This window comes from Nematostella vectensis, chromosome 1 (assembly GCF_932526225.1).
Source record: "Nematostella vectensis chromosome 1, jaNemVect1.1, whole genome shotgun sequence".
Classification (NCBI taxonomy): domain Eukaryota; kingdom Metazoa; phylum Cnidaria; class Anthozoa; order Actiniaria; family Edwardsiidae; genus Nematostella; species Nematostella vectensis.
Window position 1 is genome coordinate 15,532,314 of NC_064034.1, and position 21,244 is coordinate 15,553,557.

At 39.3% G+C, this 21,244-nt stretch overlaps 4 protein-coding genes across 4 annotated transcripts; all 4 read left to right on the forward strand.

Moving 5' to 3' along the window:
• On the forward strand, positions 1 to 804 carry LOC125563007. Its single transcript, XM_048727542.1, has one exon. The coding sequence runs from the start codon at positions 1 to 3 to the stop codon at positions 802 to 804; it is 804 nt and encodes a 267-aa protein (XP_048583499.1).
• Positions 805 to 5,357: 4,553 nt separating this feature from the next.
• Positions 5,358 to 10,824, forward strand: LOC5521000 (ubiquitin-conjugating enzyme E2 H). Its single transcript, XM_001640760.3, has 7 exons — positions 5,358 to 5,517; positions 5,688 to 5,764; positions 6,934 to 7,008; positions 7,084 to 7,123; positions 7,697 to 7,749; positions 8,413 to 8,541; positions 9,269 to 10,824. Exons 1-7 carry the CDS (start codon positions 5,465 to 5,467, stop codon positions 9,385 to 9,387), a joined length of 546 nt encoding a protein of 181 aa, XP_001640810.1. The 5' UTR covers positions 5,358 to 5,464; the 3' UTR covers positions 9,388 to 10,824.
• A 268-nt stretch (positions 10,825 to 11,092) lies between these two features.
• LOC5521001 (E3 ubiquitin-protein ligase TRIM71) lies at positions 11,093 to 14,561 on the forward strand. Its single transcript, XM_032366221.2, has one exon. The coding sequence runs from the start codon at positions 11,844 to 11,846 to the stop codon at positions 13,452 to 13,454; it is 1,611 nt and encodes a 536-aa protein (XP_032222112.1). The 5' UTR covers positions 11,093 to 11,843; the 3' UTR covers positions 13,455 to 14,561.
• Positions 14,562 to 16,569: 2,008 nt separating this feature from the next.
• On the forward strand, positions 16,570 to 19,032 carry LOC5521002 (Krueppel-like factor 3). Its single transcript, XM_032366225.2, has 2 exons — positions 16,570 to 16,905; positions 17,453 to 19,032. The coding sequence occupies exon 2, from the start codon at positions 17,720 to 17,722 to the stop codon at positions 18,542 to 18,544; it is 825 nt and encodes a 274-aa protein (XP_032222116.1). The 5' UTR covers positions 16,570 to 16,905; positions 17,453 to 17,719; the 3' UTR covers positions 18,545 to 19,032.
• The last annotated feature ends 2,212 nt before the right edge of the window (positions 19,033 to 21,244 follow it).

Consider the following 21,244-nt stretch of genomic DNA (forward strand, 5'->3'; position numbering starts at 1 on the left):
ATGGCTTTAACAAGAGAGGTTTTGGAAGAACTACTCGACAAGAAACTGGCGCCATTACAGGCGTCTCTTGACTTTCTAAATGAAAAGTACGACATCATCTTAAAGAAAGTCTCAGATCAAGAGGTTAAAGTAAAAGAACTCTCGAAAGAGAATTCTCGTCTTCATTCGGAAGTGGGGCTACTCAGATCTACATTATCAAACCAAGGGAAATGGCTAAACGATCTAGAGCAATATGGCCGCCGGGAATGCCTCGAGATCCGTGGGATCCCTGAGGTTAAAGGAGAAGACACTTCTCAAATAGCGTGTCAAGTCGCCAACCTAATTGGGGTCAAGCTCTCGAGACAGGATATCTCGACCAGCCACCGCATCAAGCCTAAAAACTCGACGGCAAAGTTCCCGCCCTCCATCATAGTCAAATTTACAAGCCGTGACAAGCGAGACGAAACATACAAAGCCAGGGGGAGGTTGCGTGAGCTCTCCACACACAACGTGCCTGGCCTGGATAGATTTAAAAGTAACTCGATCTATCTCAGTGAGTCTCTCACTCAAAGAAACAAGGCATTATTCAAAAGTGCGTTGGAGGATAGAAAACAAATGAAGTATGACTTCATTTGGACTGCAAATGGAAACATCTATTTGCGCAAGAATGAACGCAGTCCATCGATTCATGTTACCGATGAATCGGTATTAATAAATCTAAGAAGCTCCAGCTTTGTTCACGAAGTCGAAGGGGCGACGGCGATGACAGATACCAACATCTCCTCCAAGAGCGACAGTGCGGCAAGTACAAATACAGCAAGTTAAGAATAAGTCACATAGCTAACATGTATTCTTTCCATCGAAGTTTACAATTAACTAGATCACATATAAGTTCTTATGTTGACTTACAATGACTAGAGTTATCTGTCACATTTGTTCTAAAATTATAAGAAAGAACTGTCGTGCTGTCGAATGCGATTCATGTTTACAGTGGTGTCACTTTAAATGCTCAAAATTGTTGCTTAAACAGTTTAATCATTTATCGCTCACCAACGATTTATGGCTCTGTCATCCCTGCTATTCTGAAGTCTTTCCCTTTCACAATTTAAACAACAATGATCTATTGGATCTAGTCTTTAATTCCAATACATTGTGCCACTGCTCCCCATTCATTGATCGCGTTCGCCTTGAAAATCTTCCTCATCTAGACATAGTTTCTAGTTTGAATTTTCCGAATTTAAGTGACTTTGATTTAGATATTAATATTCCTAGTCAGATTAATTCAAAATACTACTCCCCCCATGAATTTCACTCGTCTTATGAGCTTTCAAATTTATCAGACAAATCGCTCTCACTTCTTCATTGTAATATAAGAAGTATTTCAAAAAACTTTGATAAATTACAAGATATGCTTTCTACTTTAAATCATCCTTTTAAGTTAATTGCTCTATCTGAAACCTGGCATTCTGACTGTAGAGAGCATATTGCTAATTGTTCTCTCCCAGGTTTTACTTATATATCGAAACCGACTAAATTTTCAGTTGGGGGAGTAGGTTTATTTATAGCTGTTTCTTTTAATTTCATTTTGAGGGAGGACTTATCCATTTCAAATGATCAACAAGAATCTTTATGGGTTGAAATACAAAATAATAAGGGTAGCAAAAACATATTATGTGGAGTTATTTACCGCCATCCAAATAGTTCTCTTGACCCCTTTTTAGAACATTTCTATAAAACCATGGACAAAATCAGTAAGGAGGGAAAGCTCTGCCTTTTTTCAGGTGACATAAATTTGAATTTATTAAATTCAGACTCCCACCAACAAACAGGGGAATTTCTTAATACTTTATTTTCATATTCTTTTCAGCCACATATCTTGCAACCTACTAGAATAACTGATCATTCGGCCACGCTCATAGACAATATATTTTTTAACTCGCTCGAACATAAAACTTGTAGTGGCAATATTGTTTATCCCTTAACAGATCATCTTCCCAATTTTCTGACAATAGATTCAATTAATATCAATGTCTCAAAAAATGACTTCTACCAAAGGGACTATTCTAGGTTGGATCAGGAAGCTTTAATTAATGATTTTAGCCAAATTGATTGGTCTTTACAGTTTTATGGTATGGATAATGTTAACGATATTTTTTCCTGTTTTCTTGCTAAGTCTAATGAAATAATTAATTCCCATGTTCCAATGAAAAAACTTTCTAGAAAAGAAATTAAATTCAAAGCAAAACCTTGGATATCCAAGGGCATCAGAACTTCGATTAATTATAAGAACAGGCTCTATAGGAAGTTTATTAAATCTAGAAATCAATATCATTTTGAAAAATACAAAATCTATAGAAATAAATTGAACCATTTAATTGCAATAAGTAAGAGAAAATACTATGAAAAGTACTTTAATTTTAACAAATCTAACATAAAAAATATCTGGAAAGGGATAAAAGAAATTGTCGTGCTAAAGCCTAAGGCTCATTTCACACCTTCAAAAATTGTATCTTCTAATAAGGTTTTTACCAATGTAAATGAGATAGCAAATGAGTTCAATTACTTCTTTGCTAATGTTGGCAGAAATATCAGCAACAATATTCCAAAAGTAAACACTTTATTTTCAGAATTTCTTCCAACAGCTAATTCTAACAGCTTTCTTCTAGCTCCCACATCTACAGAGGAAATTAGAAGTATAATCTTAGGAATTAAATCAGGTAAAGCTTGTGGTTCTTCTAGCCTTCCAATTACAGTTCTTAAAATACTAAGCTCTATTATTTCAAGGCCTCTGGAGATATTATACAATCTGTCCTTTTCTTCTGGCATTGTACCTGATGCCTTCAAAATTGCACGTGTCATACCTATTTACAAATCAGGCTCTCATTTTGACACTTCTAATTTTAGACCAATATCATTATTATCTATTTTTAATCAGTTACTTGAAAGGTTAATGTATAACAGAGTCATAAAATTTCTAGACAAATACGATATTTTGTACAAAAATCAATTTGGCTTTCGAGCCAATCATTCTACAGAACATGCTCTTCTGCTTATTACCGATAAAATCCAAAGATCAATTGAGGGTGGTCAATACTCTTGTGGCATATTTCTTGATTTTAGCAAAGCTTTTGATACTGTTGATCATAAAATATTATTAGCAAAACTTTATTCATACGGCATCCGTGGCATAGCTTATGAATGGTTTGTTTCCTACTTATCAAACAGGCAACAGTTTGTTTCTATTGGTAATGTGTCATCTGCACCACTACCAATAACATGTGGAGTGCCTCAAGGTTCAGTACTTGGTCCCCTTCTCTTTCTTCTGTACATTAATGATTTTAATAACTGCTCCAACTTATTTGACTTTCATTTATTTGCTGATGATGCCAATTTATTTTGTGCCGATTCTTCATTGACATCCTTAGAGACCAAAGTAAACACAGATCTGTATAATATAAATCGTTGGCTTTGTGCAAATAAATTGGCTTTGAACATCAGTAAAACTAATTTTGTCATTTTTCGACCAGCACAAAAGAGGCTGGCTAGTTCTATTTCTTTATCAATCAATAATAATACCATTAAACAAAAAAATAATATCAAATATCTTGGTGTAGTTATTGACTCCTTTCTTAACTGGAAGGAGCACATTAACCAGTTAAGTAAGAAAATCTCCAGAGGGGTCGGAATAATAGCAAAGCTGCGTTACTATGTATCACCAACAATTCTCACTCAGCTATATTATTCTCTAATTTATCCATTTCTTACTTATGGTGCTATTATTTGGGGCAACACATATGAATCAACAATCAAGCCTCTTTTTATTTTACAGAAGAAAGCTGTTAGAATCATAACTTTCTCATCTTACATTGAACATACTTCTCCTATCTTTAGAAAACTAAATATCTTGAAATCTCCTGATCTAATCTATTACTTAAACACAATATTTATGTACAAATTTCATTTGAATCTACTTCCAACTCCTTTTGATTCTTTTTTTACTACGGTTGCTTCAAGGCACAAATATAATACAAGACTGGCTTCTAAATCATCGTACTGCCTCCCTTTACCTCGAACTAATTATGGAAAGTTTAATATTCGTTTTAAAGGTGCCTCAATTTGGAATAACATCAAAGAACCTACCAAAACCATGCGTTTGCCTAGCTTCAAGGCTGCAATAAAGACCTCAATCCTTGAAAATTATTAGCTTCTATCTAGTTTTTTTGTTTTATTGCATTTTATTTTGCTGCTGCTTTCATGTATTTTGTATTCGTGCCTTGTACGTCCTTGCTATACGCTCCATTTAATTGAACTATTTTGTGCTGCCTAGCCAGATTAGCTTTTTAGTTACTTCTAGGCAGCCAATACCCAAAATCTGTAATTATTATTTATTTTCTTACTGTAATTTCTGTGTGTGGTATAAATAAAGTTATATTGTTGTTGTGTTGTTGTTGTCTTTTCCCACCTCTGGCTAACATCCTAGGTCTTTTACACTGCAGTTTTAGCCGCTCAAATGCGTCGTCCGGTCACCTCAATTCGCACTTTCCAGTACACGCTACATGTGTGACTCTTACCAGGTCCTTCCAGACCAACAGACACAGGGTTACCGAAACTTTGCCACCTCTCGACGTCCTTAGCCTATTTTGTTTAAAATCTAGAAGAGTATTTTTAAAAGGAAGTCCCAGCACGTTTTTCACTACTCACTACTCAAGGCCAGACGAGTGCAACTTGAGATGGATTAGGGCCACGGGCTTACTACCCTGGTTCCAGAGCCTCGACCGTCTCACGGGCTTACCATCCTAAAGTTGTAATTCGCACGCCGGGGTTAGTTCACAGAGGAACGGACACAGATTACCCCCCCTCCCCCCTCAAAACCCCCCTTTCGCGACTGTTCTACCTCAAGACACATGAAACAAAAATAAAGGCAATGAGTGTTTATTTGACCTTTATTCTATGATAAAAAAAACTGAGATCCGTTCTTCTTTAAAATAACCCGGGCGTGCGAATAACAACATTAGGATGGTAAGCCTGTGGTAGGGCCTAATTCAAGCGCTTTGCTCGGTCCGACACAGCCGCTTGCTAAGCAACGAGAGCCAGAACCCGCCATACATCCTCAAAGTCCTGGGTGACACAAAATTTGTTTGTTCTTTTGCTGTTTGTTTTTGTTTTGTTTTTTTTTGTTCGGTATGAGCCAAGGAATGGAGTAAATGTCGCTTAAATGTATTTTTTGGCTTCACATTGATTATGTAAACTCTTTGTAAGTTGAGATAATTTCTATAAATAAGGATTATAACAGATCAATTATTTTTGTTGATCCTTTAAATGATCTCCACGGCCGCGAGATTTGGGAGGCGGAGCTTGTGACACACGTGACCAAAATATAATGTTACGTCAACAAATGAGCCAGAAAATTCAGTGCCCTCCATTGTTTAATACGGAGTAGAAGGTCTTTGGACGGCACATATATTCTAGGATTTAGCTGTTTAGAATGTCATCTCCGTCGCCAGGGAAGAGGCGGATAGATACTGATGTTATAAAGCTGTATCCTTTCCTAGATGCTATTCTATGCAGCCGGAATTCTGTTGATGAAAGTTGTGTTGTGAAGACAAAATGGCGCTTGCCTTGCTCTATCACTGCTGTACTTATTATATTATCGATGTTGTTGTGACTGTACTCGTATATACTTTTTTCTTAACTGATTCCTTTGGTAGAATTGAAAGCAAACACGAAGTGACAATTCTAGGTGGCCTCAACGAATTCATCGTCAAGTTTTTTGGGCCTGTAGGAAGTAAGTCGAAGGCGCTTGTGTTTTTGTTGTGGTTTTGGTTTTCGCGTCAGTCCATAGACTGTATATATGCTTATCTGTTTTATTTTAGCATGTTCAACACTTTTATGTGCACGCTACTAAGCCCTACATGATTCCAAGTACTACTATATTTCGCATTTATACGTCCGTGATATTGGCTTTCACTTTTCTATCCGAGGTTTTAACTCAATCTTGATTAATAAAACATCATCAACCCGAAGAGTTTGGAAATACATGCCTTAAAATCTATAAAATCTCTCATTTTAATTGCTCGTGATTTTAATTTCATCCCTGATCCTTCACAATGGCTGTTTTGCCTACTTTTAATGTGTGTTTTCATCATCCTCACGTTTGCATTTTCGTGTTGTGACGTTCAAGTGTTTTTTTTTTCGTAAGAGCCTTTGTTTACAAAATTATTTTATTGGGATTCCTCACTATCGATGGAACTTGGCTTGTCAAAGCAGGTTATTCTTTTGTAGATTATTTAAACATTACGCAGAGACATTGCTCTTCAAAGGATATTGTTATTATGTGTCTTGAAACAGTCCCTCTGTCCATACAATATGCCTTGTGGGGAGCACATCACAAATTCGTTTCTTGTGCATAACTGTTGTCGCCAGATTTACCTTTTAGTAAATATTTGTAGATATTAAAGATATTTGTAAAGATATTAAATAAATCAAGTCATGAAGAAGGGAAATCACTTTTCAACGTCATGACGAATAACGTCACTTATACCCAGTATCCCATTTGTGTCTTAATAATAAAAATATGACGTATTCCGTTAAAATTTACAGGATATGGTAATTTTGGCTGTTGGGTAGTTAAGATGTAATTACTTTATTTAAAAGGACTATGTATGATATTCTTAATAAACTTTTAAAATGGTCATAAGATCATAATGCATTTTAAAACACTACTAATATTCTGATTATTGAACAACATAGAAATTAAAACATCAACTCAAATTGATGCTTAGTCTAACATAGTTTAAAGCTAAATAACATTTTTATTAGCAGACAATATAGATCATTGCTACTTTTGCAGCAATTAGATTTTATTAACTTTATTAATTTATCACTGTTTCCAAATTTTTGTTAGCTGAATTCGAGAGAAAAAAACCCTACATATTGCTTTTCTGTTCTTCTCAGCCCCATATGAAGGTGGTGTATGGAAAGTTCGAGTTGATTTACCAGAGAAATACCCATTTAAATCACCATCTATTGGTAAGTTCCTTTAAATCTTTAAACGTTTGTTCACAATAGTGATGACTTATTTCTTGTTTCTGCTTTCCTATATAGGTTTTGTGAATAAAATATACCACCCAAACATAGATGAAGCGTAAGTATGAACTACAGTAGTGCCATACTTACTCCGACTCTTAAGTGAGACAAACATCAGTTCTTGTTACCTGTGTTTGAGTAAGTGTGGTTAATTGAAAAATATATGTTAGCTGCTTATACTTTTATATGAGTCATGAATAAGTATCACATTTTGTGTGTCTTGGATAGAATTCATTCATTTGACAAAAGTAAGAGTAATAGAAAAAACAAATCCAAATTTGGCTAAGGGAAAAAAAGATCAAGATAGCAGGAAGTCAAGTTATTTGAATTTTATTTGAATATTGAAGGTAACATGAAATTTGATTTGCTGATCTACATCTGCATAATGAATCAGACTTGTATATTGTTATTTTGAGGACTGTCAAATAGACATTCATATTTTTTATTGTAAACAACAACAAATGCGGCTGCCTTAACAATCAGACTTAGATCTATAAGTTGAGTTACCCATACAATTTAATTTTTATTAATGATTCAATTTAGTTTTTTTTATTAAAAGTATACTAACTTTGATGTGGTTTAATAGTGTGCAAATGCCCTCCTCTTATAGTTTATGTTTGACTATTCTCAGGTCTGGGACAGTCTGTTTAGATGTAATAAACCAAGCCTGGACAGCTCTTTACGGTATACATTTGGTGACTACTTAATATCATTTACACACTCATGGGGGTTACAGTAGGGCAGGGGTTTCAAGTTTCAGAGCAGGTGGTGGAGATTGATAAGTAGGGGTTGGAAGTTATTTTATTTTATTAGTTCAAATAAAAATCAACAACCATAAACAAAACATAAATCAAACATAAATCAACTTTTTTAATGAAAACAAAAGTAGCCGCTGCTCTGTGGAAAATAGCTGGCGGTTTTGCCATCTGCCAGGGCCTAATGAACCCCTTGGTGGTGCTTTAATATATAATAGATACCCTTCAGACTGAATGATATACTTAGTTGCAATAATCTGGAATTCACTTGAATATCAATAAATAATTTGAGTTAACAACTGCAATACCACAAACCTCTTATCAAATCCCCCAGTTGTACAGGGCTGTCAAAACAAGCCGGCAACTGCTGGGGCTCTGCCAGTTACATTTTATTGCCAGTTACTTTTTGCCCAATGTTTAAAATGAGTAATAGAGCTAATTTTGCATCGATCCCCTTACAACAGACTACTTTTTTAAGTAACTACCTACTTAAGTACATTTTGACAGCCCTGGTTGTGTGAATTATTACTGCAATATTCAATATTGCTTGACATGTTGCACTGTGCTAATCAATCATATGGTTGAATTGCAGATTTATCAAACATATTTGAGTCATTTTTGCCTCAACTGCTATCATATCCAAACCCTATTGACCCCCTGAATGGAGACGCAGCAGCATTATTCTTACATAAGCCAGATCAATACAAGGAGAAAATATCAGGTACTTTAGAACAACCCTTTATACCATATCCAAGGGGGGGGGGGGGCAGCCCATGCTGACATGTATAAAACGTCACATCCCTCAATGCATGGTATGTATACCTCAATTTTACAGACACTCTATCATACCTACAAACTCTCTAAACTAAATATCATCAAACCAGGAAAAGAGGCATTCAAACATCCATAAAAAAACATCTCCCATTTTGCCTTAAATGTCTTGTTTTTGTGTGTGGGAAAAGTGCTTAATCAAAATAGAAAGAAAAGTTTTAGGCAAATATAGCAGAGGTTTGCGAAGGGGTGCCTAGACCATAGATATCCTGTGAAAGTATAATACTCCAAAAACTGGAAATCGACTCTGCCAAATTTTCGTCTTTAATAAGACTTCTTCAGGGCAGACTGAAGAAGGTGAATCGTTACAAGCTTATTTACATTTGATTCTGATGTAAATAAACTGTGGAAGTATAAGATTTTTTTATTCTTCAATACAAAAACAATGGGTTGTGGTAGTTCAGGGGGGTGCACATGCACCATTGCCCCCATCCTTAGATTACACCTGATTACTAAGTTAGAGCAAGACCATTCTCTCGGTTTTGGGGTTACATAGGATGGAAGGTATAAAATAAGTAGCAATAGTAGCCACTTTAACTTGGAAGATTGAGAGGCGAAATTTTCCGTCCAATTTTATTGAAAAAGGTTTTTACATTTATTTATTTTTCAATCTACAGAGTACATTAGGAGATATGCCACTGAGGAAGCTCTCAAAGAACAAGAAGAGCTCTCATCATCAAGTGAGAGCATTATTAGTGACTTTTCAGAGGATGAAGCACAGGATATGGAGCTATGACCCAGGCTGCAATATTTTTATATCCAGATTATAGCTATTATAGCCCCTAGATGGGAGTTTGGGCATCCCTGTGTACATAAGAGCTCTCTTACTCCCTCAAAATCTCTTCAAATATTCGTATGTGCAGATGTATTATATTTATTTTCAGCAGCCTCGTTGAGGCTCAATTGTTTTAGAGGTTTTTAATTTATAAATATTTCTGGGAACTTGATAATTGTGTGGAGTCAAAGACGCGGATAGGAAGTACTTAACTGTAGCCATCTCGTTTTTATTCTAGCTAATTTTACGATAGAAATTTCGGTGTGTGTTTGGCTGGGTGAAAATTTTACTGGATGCCTTAACTCCCTTATTTCAATTCATTGCCATGAGGTTATTTACCGTCAGAGAGTGCGCGCTGGTAAGCGTCTTGTTGTCATAGTTACAGGGGCGTATTCAGAATTGGAAATTCTCCAAAATCATCCAGGTCGTTGTGTATGTAAATGTATACTGCTATTTTAACCTTGAATACAAGACATTACGGCCTATGTGAAAAGTAAGCTACAATACGGATTCGATGATAATAGCGTTCATTATCTCGTTTGTAAACTTTAAAGCCCCTGCAAACATCGCCACAGCGTAGCCAAAAGTAAAGATTCGCTGTTTGAAACATGCTCGGAGGCGCAGTGCAGTAGTTCGCCAGCATTCCCTTATCTCATGGTCAGCCGAGCGTAGCGTTGCAAGCTTATGTTGGCGATGATTACACTGGGCTATTTCCTCTCCTATTGATTCGATTAAAGAGTTTCCACGCATTTTATTAGCCGCTTAAACAGCGTCTGTCAGTCTCTATTTTGTCATCCTAGCAAAGTACAAAGTGTGAAGAAGCATCCATTCCATTGGCTGATTTAGGGAAGCCAATGCGACACTTTGGTAATGCCAATGCGATTGATTTGGTAAATAAAGTATTAAACTTTGGTTTTAGGTGGTTACTGTATTTCGAGATTCATCACATTTGTGCCTTCCAATATAAAATAAAAACAATAACAAAGGTGTGGCTGACAAGGGCGCTTTAAGTTATAAGCCTACTATAGACTCTTGTTAACACTATGCGTTTACTACAGTCTCTGACTTTTTGCCAACTTGTCCAGTGAAAGGGTGTGGTGGGTGAGTAAAACAGCGCACTGTGCCCCTTTAGCTTGGTATCGTTTTGTGGCTTAGGTAAGACAAAGTTGGGTTCCGCCTGTGCGTAAGTTACCTCTGGCGTGTTAATTCTCTTATCTACAGCACTGTATATAGAACACTGTACACCTATAGTATCAGCTAGAATTGACTTGATATAATGAGTGTAGTAATTTAATAGTTGCATCGTATTTTAATATCTGCGTATAGGTATGTCTATTTGCTTGAAATTAATGTTTATAAAAGGAATCTCTTTTAATAAAGAAAAGCCTTCCTGATGAATCGACTGTTTATTTTGAAACACACCCTATAATATTATTTTGCAGTGCATTGTTTTTACTGCTTATAGATTCTACCAAACACCGTAGAATTACCTGACCATAAGGACCTAGACACATGTATCAATTGTAGAATAAGAAAAAAATATGATTACCACGTCAGACTGTGTAGCCACGCCAAAAGTGGGCCATTTCTGCTTATTAGAGGAAAGTTAAATATCAAACGTTTTCCATATGATACCCCACCCTCTCAGCAAATCCTAGCTACGCCCCCGTAGATTATTCCATTTTTGGACATATTGCCTAGGAAAAGCAATCGTCCCTCAGCCGTAGATCATGGGTAGGATTGTCCTGTATTTGACGAATAGATCTCATTTTTGCGTGCTTCTGTCCTTTAATAGATGCACAGATGACGTCACAGCGTGTCATGGACAAAAAAGTACGCAACGAGACGCAGTCGATCTTGTTTTCTTACGTTACAATCTAGTTTTAATGAACACGAGCGCATGCTGAAGCCTTGACCGGGCGAGTGTCGTTTTATGAAGCTATATAAAGGTTTGCTTATCAAGATCTGCCTCGTACCCAGGCGCTTACTAGCCATGCTCCATCAGCACTAACCTTCCCATGGTTCATTGTGCTCACTTGTCTCGCATAATTGCTTTCCGCGGCAGTGATATTTTGTTTTAGTGACTTGAAACGCCTTGGTACGAGGCAGCACATATATCTTGTTTAAGTTAAAGGGTGCGCAGAACGCATAAAATAAAGTAATGGAATAAAGAGGTCCGCTTTCCCGTCCAAGAATGCAATGCTTATGGTTCGTTGCTTTTACTAGAACCCAAAATGGGGAAAGTTTGCATATGCCGCCTAAGATAAAAACATTATATTTAGTGGCATATGTCACAACGGAAACTTCTCGCTTCATTTGTTCCTTGCTGAGAAGCATCCAGAGGCACTCAACCGCCAACATTCTATTCATAACTGATAGTTTCTCATTACTTCTGTCAGGCTAAACGAAATACAAAAATGTCGCAGACTGCTTTAGACAAGTTTGAAACTTTAAAGGCAAGAGAGAAAAGTCTTGCTAATATAATCAATGACTTGAAATCTACGCTGAACCAATTGGGTAAAAATGCGGAAAATGCCAAGAAAGAAGTAGCCAAAGAAGCAGACAAATTGATCTCGTGTATAAATGCAAGCAAGAAGGAGCTTCAATCACGCATAACAACGTTGAAAGACGAATTGGCAAAAGATATGAATAAGGAGAAGGCAGAGTTCGAGAAACGTTTAAAGGAGACGAAAAAAGTTCGAGAAGATGCTGCAAAATATATGAACAGTCCTGACTCAAAGTTACACGAAGAAATTGTTCGTAAAATATGCGATGATTTTATTAATAACGCAGCCAAAAACTGCCCATCTAAATACGACCCAAGCATACGATTCATTGAAAGCACAGAAGCCGCAAAACTCAAAGAGGGGAAAATAGGAGTGGTACAGATTATCAAACCGACAGACCCCTGGAAATGCAGCCTTGTGTTGAATAAAGAGTACAAAACCGAGGCAGGCGCCATAGCCAAGCTGAATTTGTTTACATATACAGCTGCGGGTGAACCAAGCATTGCCCCTGGAAGCGTAATTGACACGCTTGTCACGCCTTCCACGAGAGTGACTGATGTTCGAGTAAAAGAGGGGCCGGCGGAGGGTCTGAGCGAGGTTGAGTTCCTCCCCTTAATATCAGGTGAATTTAACGTTGACGTTCTTGTCCACGGTCTCCATGTCAGTGGTAGCCCCATGAAAGTCAAGGTTCTTCCGCGAGAAATGCGTGTCGTCTCTGAGTTTATCATGAAATGGGGAAACACCCCCCCGCTCAGATCACTCAGTGGTATTGCTGTCAACAAGAAATTTACCTTAGTCGCCATTACGGACGATAAACAGCACTGTGTCGCAGTGTTCGATAGGAATGGAGCCCTCCTTAACATCATCGGCCATGAGGGCGGAAAGAGAGGATGCTTCAATGATCCTGATGGGATCGCCTTCTTGGACGAGTTCATCATTGTCGTGGCGGATAAAAATAACCATCGCATGCAGGTGTTTGACACCAGGACCGGGAAAGTATTGAACCAGTTTGGCAAGAGGGGGAAGAAGAAGGGCGCATTCATGAGTCCTTTGGGGGTACACGTTGACGACAAGGGCCAGATCGTAGTGAGCGATACATACAATGGCAGAATACAAGTGTTTAATTCAAAAGCCGAGTTAGTAGAAGTGATCGACTTGGCCCAGGTCGTCCCTGACTGTCTTCCGTCACGCACCGTCACGCACAGTGACTTAGTCGTAGTCGCCGACTCGAGAATGCCTGGCGTGACCCTCTTTAACAAGAAGGATCAGGCAAAGCTTGAGATTGGTCGATCGCGGAGTGGCCCGGATGATGCAACTGTGAATAGCATTGCGATCGATGGGAATAAAAATCTTGTCGTTTGTTCTAATAGCTTAAGCTGTGTGCAAATGTATACGTTAGAGGGCTTTATCGTCGCCAGGTTTAATGATAAGCGATTCAAGGCTCAAGACGTGGCCGCATTACCGGATGGACAGATAATGGTCATAGAAAGACGGTCCGCGAGGATATTCGTTATCGAATGAATTCTTTCAGTCAGTGACTTCTCCACTTCTGCAGTCTTATTTCTAATTTCTATCTAAAAGCGAAAAGAACTCTATGGGCATAGGTCTCCCCCATTCCCATTTTTCCTGGGGGGAAGGGATGTAGCGCAAGCAACATTAAGCAGTTTGATTATGCACGTGCCCCCCCCCCCCCCCCATATTACCAGTAGGGGCGCGGCTGTGCCCGCCATTGTTTTTTTAATGTTTCTTCCCCCCCCCCCCCCCCATCAATAATTCAAGGCTTGCTACGGCTATGGACCAATTTGGTATTTGTTTGCCGGAATATCGTATATATATAAGCAACTTTTTATTGTATAGACTTATTCTTTTAAAGCTGTCATTTTTCTGAGTGTTGACAAAGAGGTGTGGCGTAGGATAGGAACGGTAGTCTTATCTAATATTCCAAAAGCAACCCACAATACAGACTGATATAACAACAACAAAAACAACAACAACAACAACAACGACAACGACAACGACAACGACAACAACAATAATAATAATAATAATAATAATAATAATAATAATAGCGAAAAACATGCAATCGCTTTTCAAAAACAGAATCAACTATTACAGAATAATTGCAAATAAGTAGCTTTCAGATTAAATGAAAGGGAACAAGAACAGAAGAAGATTTTAATAAGGAGTTAACTATAAAGGGTCAAATAAAATGAGTTACACAGCTTAAATTTCGATAAATCATTTTTTCTTAGCATTTCTAGGTGTTTTACTTGTATTCACAGTTTTGGTTACTCGCGGAAACGATAGAATCGGAAAGTAAAGAACAGGCCCGTAGCCAGGATTTTGAGCGGTGTGGTTCGTTTTTCCATTTCAGAGGACCAAATTTCCGGTAAACCCCTCTCCTCGCCTTATTCAATTAGGTAATCAATCTTGTTTTTAAAATTTTATTAATAGGGAGCTTTTTAACATATAGCGATAATTATAAAGATAATTATTATAAAAAGGTTTTTATAGTCATTTTAAAGACATATTGATATGCACGGTATATCTTCAGCCAAACGTTAAATAGCTTTGTTTGTTATAAGCAGAAACAAGGATTTATATGTCAAACAAATACCGTTGACCGTTTACCATGTGTAAATGTTGTTAAAATAGCTTGGACTATTTAAACCCTCACTCGAGTCTGGGGTTACGACTTTTTATAGTAGAATAGACTGAATAGAAGTTGTGTGTAGGCTGCTTTTTCGTTGTTTGCTAGCTTGCAGACAGAGAGTACCAGGCATGTACTGCAGAGTATATAGAAAATAGCACCCCTCCATCTTCTCTTGCAGAGGCTGGTGGTATCCCCCCTCTTATCTAAAGGATGATATGGTGCCACATAGTACCCTCCCCCCAGAGGTGTGTGTTGCCACATAGTACCCTCCCCCAGAGGTGCGTGTTGCCACATAGTACCCTCCCCCCAGAGGTGTGTGTTGCCACATAGTACCCTCCCCCAGAGGTGCGTGTTGCCACATAGTACCCTCCCCCCAGAGGTGTGTGTTGCCACATAGTACCCTCCCCCAGAGGTGCGTGTTGCCACATAGTACCCTCCCCCCAGAGGGTGTGTGTTGCCACATAGTACCCTCCCCCCAGAGGTGCGTGTTGCCACATAGTACCCTCCCCCCAGAGGGTGTGTGTTGCCAGTACCCTCCCCCCCAGAGGTGTGTGGTGCCACATAGTACCCTCCCCCAGAGGTGTGTGGTGGCACATTGTACCTCCCCTCTCAATAGTCGGGTGGTGACGGATGGGTCCCTAAGAAGTACCAATGTTTTGACCTCTTCCCTAGTCCAGTCCCTCGCATTCTTATAGGGTCTCCTGTGCTGGGAGAGGAGGACTGGGACTTTCCTGTGACGTCTTATACCGACGTTACAGTCTTATACCGACCACAGGAAAATCACCCGCGTACCCGCGTCAGCGCCCCCCCCCCCCTCCCCCTTGGCGGCCAAAAAGTGGGTCATTTCTTATGAAGTCTTCAAATACTATGCTTTTTTCATATGATTCCTATGATTGCGCACCCCCACTCAGTCAATCCTTAATACGTGCCTGAAAAGCATGCAGTCGGAAGCCCGAATAGCCCTGCAGCCGTCTTCAGTAAAGCCTCATCTGCACGAGCAACTTTGAGTTGACACTTTTAGTTGACAGCTATAGTATGCTGTGTAGACATGTCAGCAAAATTTATGTGGTAATTTTTATTTGCTCGAGTAGATGGCGTAAAGAAACTAGAAGGGTATTACCGAATCTAGGTGGTTTGAATTTGCTTGTGTGTTTACCCAAAGATGAAAAAAAGTGAAACTAAAACCATGCACGCAAGATCCTATGCTGCTGATTTCAGTGATCATGTTTGAACTACACTTCATGTTATCTGCCTGCAGTATAAGTGACACACATTTTTTTAAAAACGGTGTATGCTCTGTCGGTCTGGGAGGAAATACTCCAAAAGTGAAATGGCTGTCTTTCGTGTTTGTCATCCTTCTCTACAACTCAGAAGATACTTGCGAGGATAGACGAAAGGAAGGACAGAACTTCCATGGCAAGTTTCATCAGAGCAAATTCCCTTTGCAAACACAGTTTTTTTCGTCTTTTCTTGTCACACCAAACCCTTGTGTCGTTATTGAGATAACGTGCTTACATCCGGGAGATTAACATTTGTTTATATCAACTGACAATTAAAGTAAATATTTTAAATATTTTTACTATAAAAACTGTTATGATCCAGTGCAAAGTCAATTTGTCATAAACATTTAAAAAGCTGTCAGCCTTTTCTTTGTGAGATAAAGCCTGACGGACAAAAAAAAGACCAAAAAACCAGGGCCTCTCTGCACGGGAAGTGGTGTATTTTATTTTCCATTTATTGCAGGGGTATTGATCTCAACAGCATTCAAAGGGAAATACCCCATGGGGAACAGAGCTGAGAGCTTTAACTCTCGCTAGTTCTCTTAAGCGCGGTGGTCCGATGTGGCATTTTTTTTTTTTTTTTTTAAGGCGCCATGCGGTCACGCTTTCGGTGCCGCACTATCTCAGGAATACAATCCGAAAGAAAACTGTCACAGCGCTGAAACCTAACACTTAATCTATGCAAAGTTAGCTGACGATTCTATTACAGGTTCAGCACTTGCTTTGTTTATTTGAACGACACATATTTGACTTAATCGCTAAATATTACAATAGCATAAACTTCTTCCTAGAGCACTACCATCCAAGAGTATGGAGTCATGCGTGTATGCGAATTATATGCGCATCTTATGAGCGTTAGTATGCCGCTGTTTTCCGGGTTCAGGAAGTCATCTGTGATGATTATATTCTTTGCACAAAATTAACAGTTAGTTTCCTACTGGCCTATGTATGCCAAGTCATTGTGGGATTACTCGAGATTGCAGCACCTCCGTTCGTGTCTTCTTGATTGCCTCAAAGAAGAATCGGTGTTATTTTTCCGGTAAGGGCCTTTTTAAAGAAAACAAACTGACACGTAATTGTTTTTCCTATCAGCGAGAAAACAGCGGGGGAAGAGCATGTTTGCAAACCACTCAGAATACAAAAACGAATAGAAATTACGCAGCAAAGTAGGATCACACGCTACCAAAGCCTCAAGTGTATACTTATCGAATACCCACAACATCATATGGCTTGTCCCCACGGATAGCAGCAAAGCGTTCCAAATTTTCTCACACTTTGAGAATTTCTCTTTATTACGCGATTCATGAACAAATTAATTTACCTTGATGGGATCCCCGGGGTTTGGGCTGGCTCGACTTTGTCAATCAAGAAGAGAGAAACAACATAATCAATAACACCAAAGGTTTTTAGGCTTCCACGACTGGACAGGTCCAAGCATAACAAGTGCACTCTCGTTAAAGATCAGAAGGTCAAACCTACATCGGGGAGTAAAGCAAAGCAAAAATTCGCATCATAACTAGCTGTTACTACACTAGGACGGTACTCTACTGGTCGTATCATGCCATATTGTTTGTATTTGTTTGTAGGAGGCAAGCTGCGCAGGGCCTGTGCTTGCTCATGATCGAGGTGGCTGTGACAGTCGGGTGTATTTGTGATGTTGACGGTTATCATTATCTCCTGAAAGATTGTCTCAAATTGACAAATAAGCCAATCGTGGCTTTAAATTGTATTACGGAAAAACAAGGGGTCGCGCTGTTTGTTTGCACTCTACACACTTCACTTGTAGCTTTTTCTAGCTAAAGTAACACAAGGGGGAATCTCTGCTTTCTCGTTTATATAGCTTGCGGCACAGCATGGATATGGATGTGCTATTCGGTGGAGTCATTGATTCGGACGAAGACTTTGTTTTGGACTCTCCAACTTCAATTTTTGATGAAGATCAGTTCAGTTATGACACCATGGGCCCTTCATGTCCCTTTGATGTGTATATCGACTACCTGTTCAGCAAGGGACTGGCTGATTCTATGGAAGATACGAAAACCGTGGACTCCGAACAAGACGAAGCCGATGAGCTACGAGACTACCTGATATCTAGCGCGTTCAACTCTTACTACAAACAAACCCTGGAATTTGAGAGGCCCCATAAGGATAACCTGGTGTTTACCGCAAGTGGGCTAGTGCTGCCGGGTAATGAGGATAGTAGTAGCGAGTCCAGTTCAGTTAGCGACATGACCGAGAAGCAAGTAGACCCAACCGATGTCATACCTAACCTAAAGCACCCGGGAAAGCAGCCTGGACTCAGTTTCGCTGGTACCATGTCAACTTGCAACGGCGCGCGGAAACCAGCAGCGCTGAAGGCGGATAAAGGTCGTCGCCGACCATCTACAAGGGAATACAAGTGCCATTATGAAGGATGCAACAAGATCTACACGAAGAGCTCTCATCTCAAAGCGCACATACGCCGACATACTGGGGAGAAACCGTTTATTTGCACGTGGAAGGGCTGTAACTGGAGATTCTCCCGGTCAGATGAACTCGCGCGCCACAAGCGATCGCACAGCGGAGTCAAGCCATTCGTCTGTGATGTTTGCGACAAGAGATTCTCTCGCTCGGATCATCTCGCCAAACACAGAAAAACACACTATCGTGTGCGTAAAAACTCGAGCTTTATATTATAGTGAAAAATCTCAATATTCAGAAAATATCCCCGTCAATGTACTTAGGATTTATAAAGTTTTGGATTGTAGTAATGGTATTTTTGAGAACTGAATTCGGCCGTTTTATATTATTTTATACACAACTATGTAGCTATCTCGAAAGGCCTAAGGTTCTAGGAGTTTTTATATTATACATATATATATATATATATATTTAGGAGCTGTATATTTTTCAATGTTTTTAACTATACTTCTTTGTGTAAACATAGTCTTTGTGTTGATTTCCTAAAACAACACACGTCACTTGATCTTCTGTCAGACCCGTGATTTGTGTGTAAATAGCTAAACATGGAACGAAAGGTCACTGGTTATAGACTATACAATTCGCATCAATGGATCGATTTCAATCGATTTAAATTATTGAATAATTGTATCTGTTCAAGTTGATAAAGAACTCGAAGCTACTGGTGTAGTAAAATGTCATTTAATAAATACTTTTTTACCGTGAACATTGCCGGTTCAATTGTGTTGTGTTGTTTAATTGTGTTGTTTGAAAGGTCACAAGCTCGTCAGTTTTACTCCACTATCGAAACGCCACACAGGCTTGTCCAGGCAAAGATACATCAAACCTCTCAGCACTAAACCTCGTGATAACAACAATTACTTAGCTTCGACAGACGTTAGGAAAAAAGAAAACAAGGTTTCATTACGGAGGTACACAAGACCACCCTCTATTAATCGACCACATTCTGCGACCACTCGCTATCAAGCGATCACTGCACAAGCGACCACTGCCGCCAGGGTGGGACTATGACCGTTCCCCGCTGGTTTGAGAACATTGGGAATCATGGCGCGCAAAGAGACGACCAGCATTGGCCGTTGCGCGTACGAAACCATGACATTTCCGAATAACTCAAAATAAGAGCAGGCTATGTGATAATCAACAGGGATTTATTTTACTTTCCGTGTGCCAATGAGACCCACTATGGACTTGCATCTTGACAGGGCGGTTACCGTAATTATTCGAATAAGCTTATTTACTTTTTCTCGGTAAACAGCGAGAAATACCGAGTGAACATAGCGATAAATACCGGGTAAAAGAATAGCGAATAACACTGGTAAACAGCGAAAAATACCGGGTAAAAACAGCGAAAAACACTGCTGGTAAACATAGCGAGAAACACCGGGTGAACATTGCGATAAATACCTGGTAAAAACATAGCGAAAAACACTGGTAAACATAGAGAAAACACCGGGTGAACATAGCGAGAAACACCGTGTGAACATAGCTAAAAATACCGGGTAAAAACATAGCGAGAAACACTGCTGGTATATGGCTTAAAACAACTGGTGAACATAGCGAAAAACACCAGGTTAAACATAACGAAAAACACCGGGTAAACGTAGCGAATAATACCGGGCGAACGTAGCGAATAACACCGGGTAATCATAGCGAAAAACACCGGGCGAGCATAGAGAAAACCACCGGGTAAAAACAGAGAAAAACACTGGGTAAAAAAAGCGAAAATCACTGGGTAAACATAGCGAAAAACACCTGGTGAACATAGCGAAAAACACCAGGTAAACATAGCGAAAAACACCGAATAAACGTAGCGAATAACACCGGGTAATTATAGCAAAAAGCACCGGGTAATAATAGTGAAAACCACCGGGGTAAACATAGCTAAAAACACCGGGCGAACATAGCGAAAAGCACCGGGTAAACATAGCGAAAAACACCGGGTAAACAGAGCGAAAAACACCAGGTGTAACAGTCGATTTGTTTAGGCCAGGAGATCCGTTCCGGCCGGAACTGTTTCACTAGGATTTTCGTTTCGGGCACATAACATTCCAGGATTTAGCGCTCTGGCCACCTCTAACACACATGACCCGTCAATCAAAATACGTGAAGTCATCAATCACGTGACCTGGGAGGAAAACCTTAATATCTCCAAGGTATTTAGCGCTTTCACCACTAAACTCGTAAACAATAACATTTGGGATGCAACAAACATGACCCGTCAATCAAAATACGTGAAGTCATCAATCACGTGACCTGGGAGAAAAACCTTAATATCTCCAAGGCATTTAGCGCTTTCACCACTAAACTCGTAAACAATAAAATTTGAAATGCAACAAACATGACCCGTCAATCAAAATACATAACGTCATCAATCACGTGACCTGGAAGGGAAACGCTTATATCTCCAAGGCATGTAGCGCTTTGACCACCAAACTTGTAAACGGTATTACATGGTAAACATAGCAAAAAACAACAGGTTAACAGCGAAAACACCAGTGCCGGATTCCTTGAAAGCAGGTTAACGCTAACCCAGAGTTAAATACGGTTGTTATCCAATCAAATGTCTCGATAACCATATTTATCCGTGGATAAGCGCTAACATACTTTCTAGGAACCCGGCCCAGGCAAATATAGCGAAAAACACCGGGTAAACATAGCAGAAAACGCCGGGGGAACATAGCGGAAAATACAGGGTAAACATAGCGGAAAACACCGGGTAAACATAGCGGAAAACACCGGGTGAACAGCGGAAACACCGTGTGAACATGGAGGAAAACACCGGGTGAACATAGCGGAAAACACCGGGTGAACATAGCGGAAAACACCGGGTGAACATAGCGGAAAACGCCGGGTGAACATAGCGGAAAACACCGGGTGAACATAGCGGAAAACACCGGGTGAACATAGCGGAAAACGCC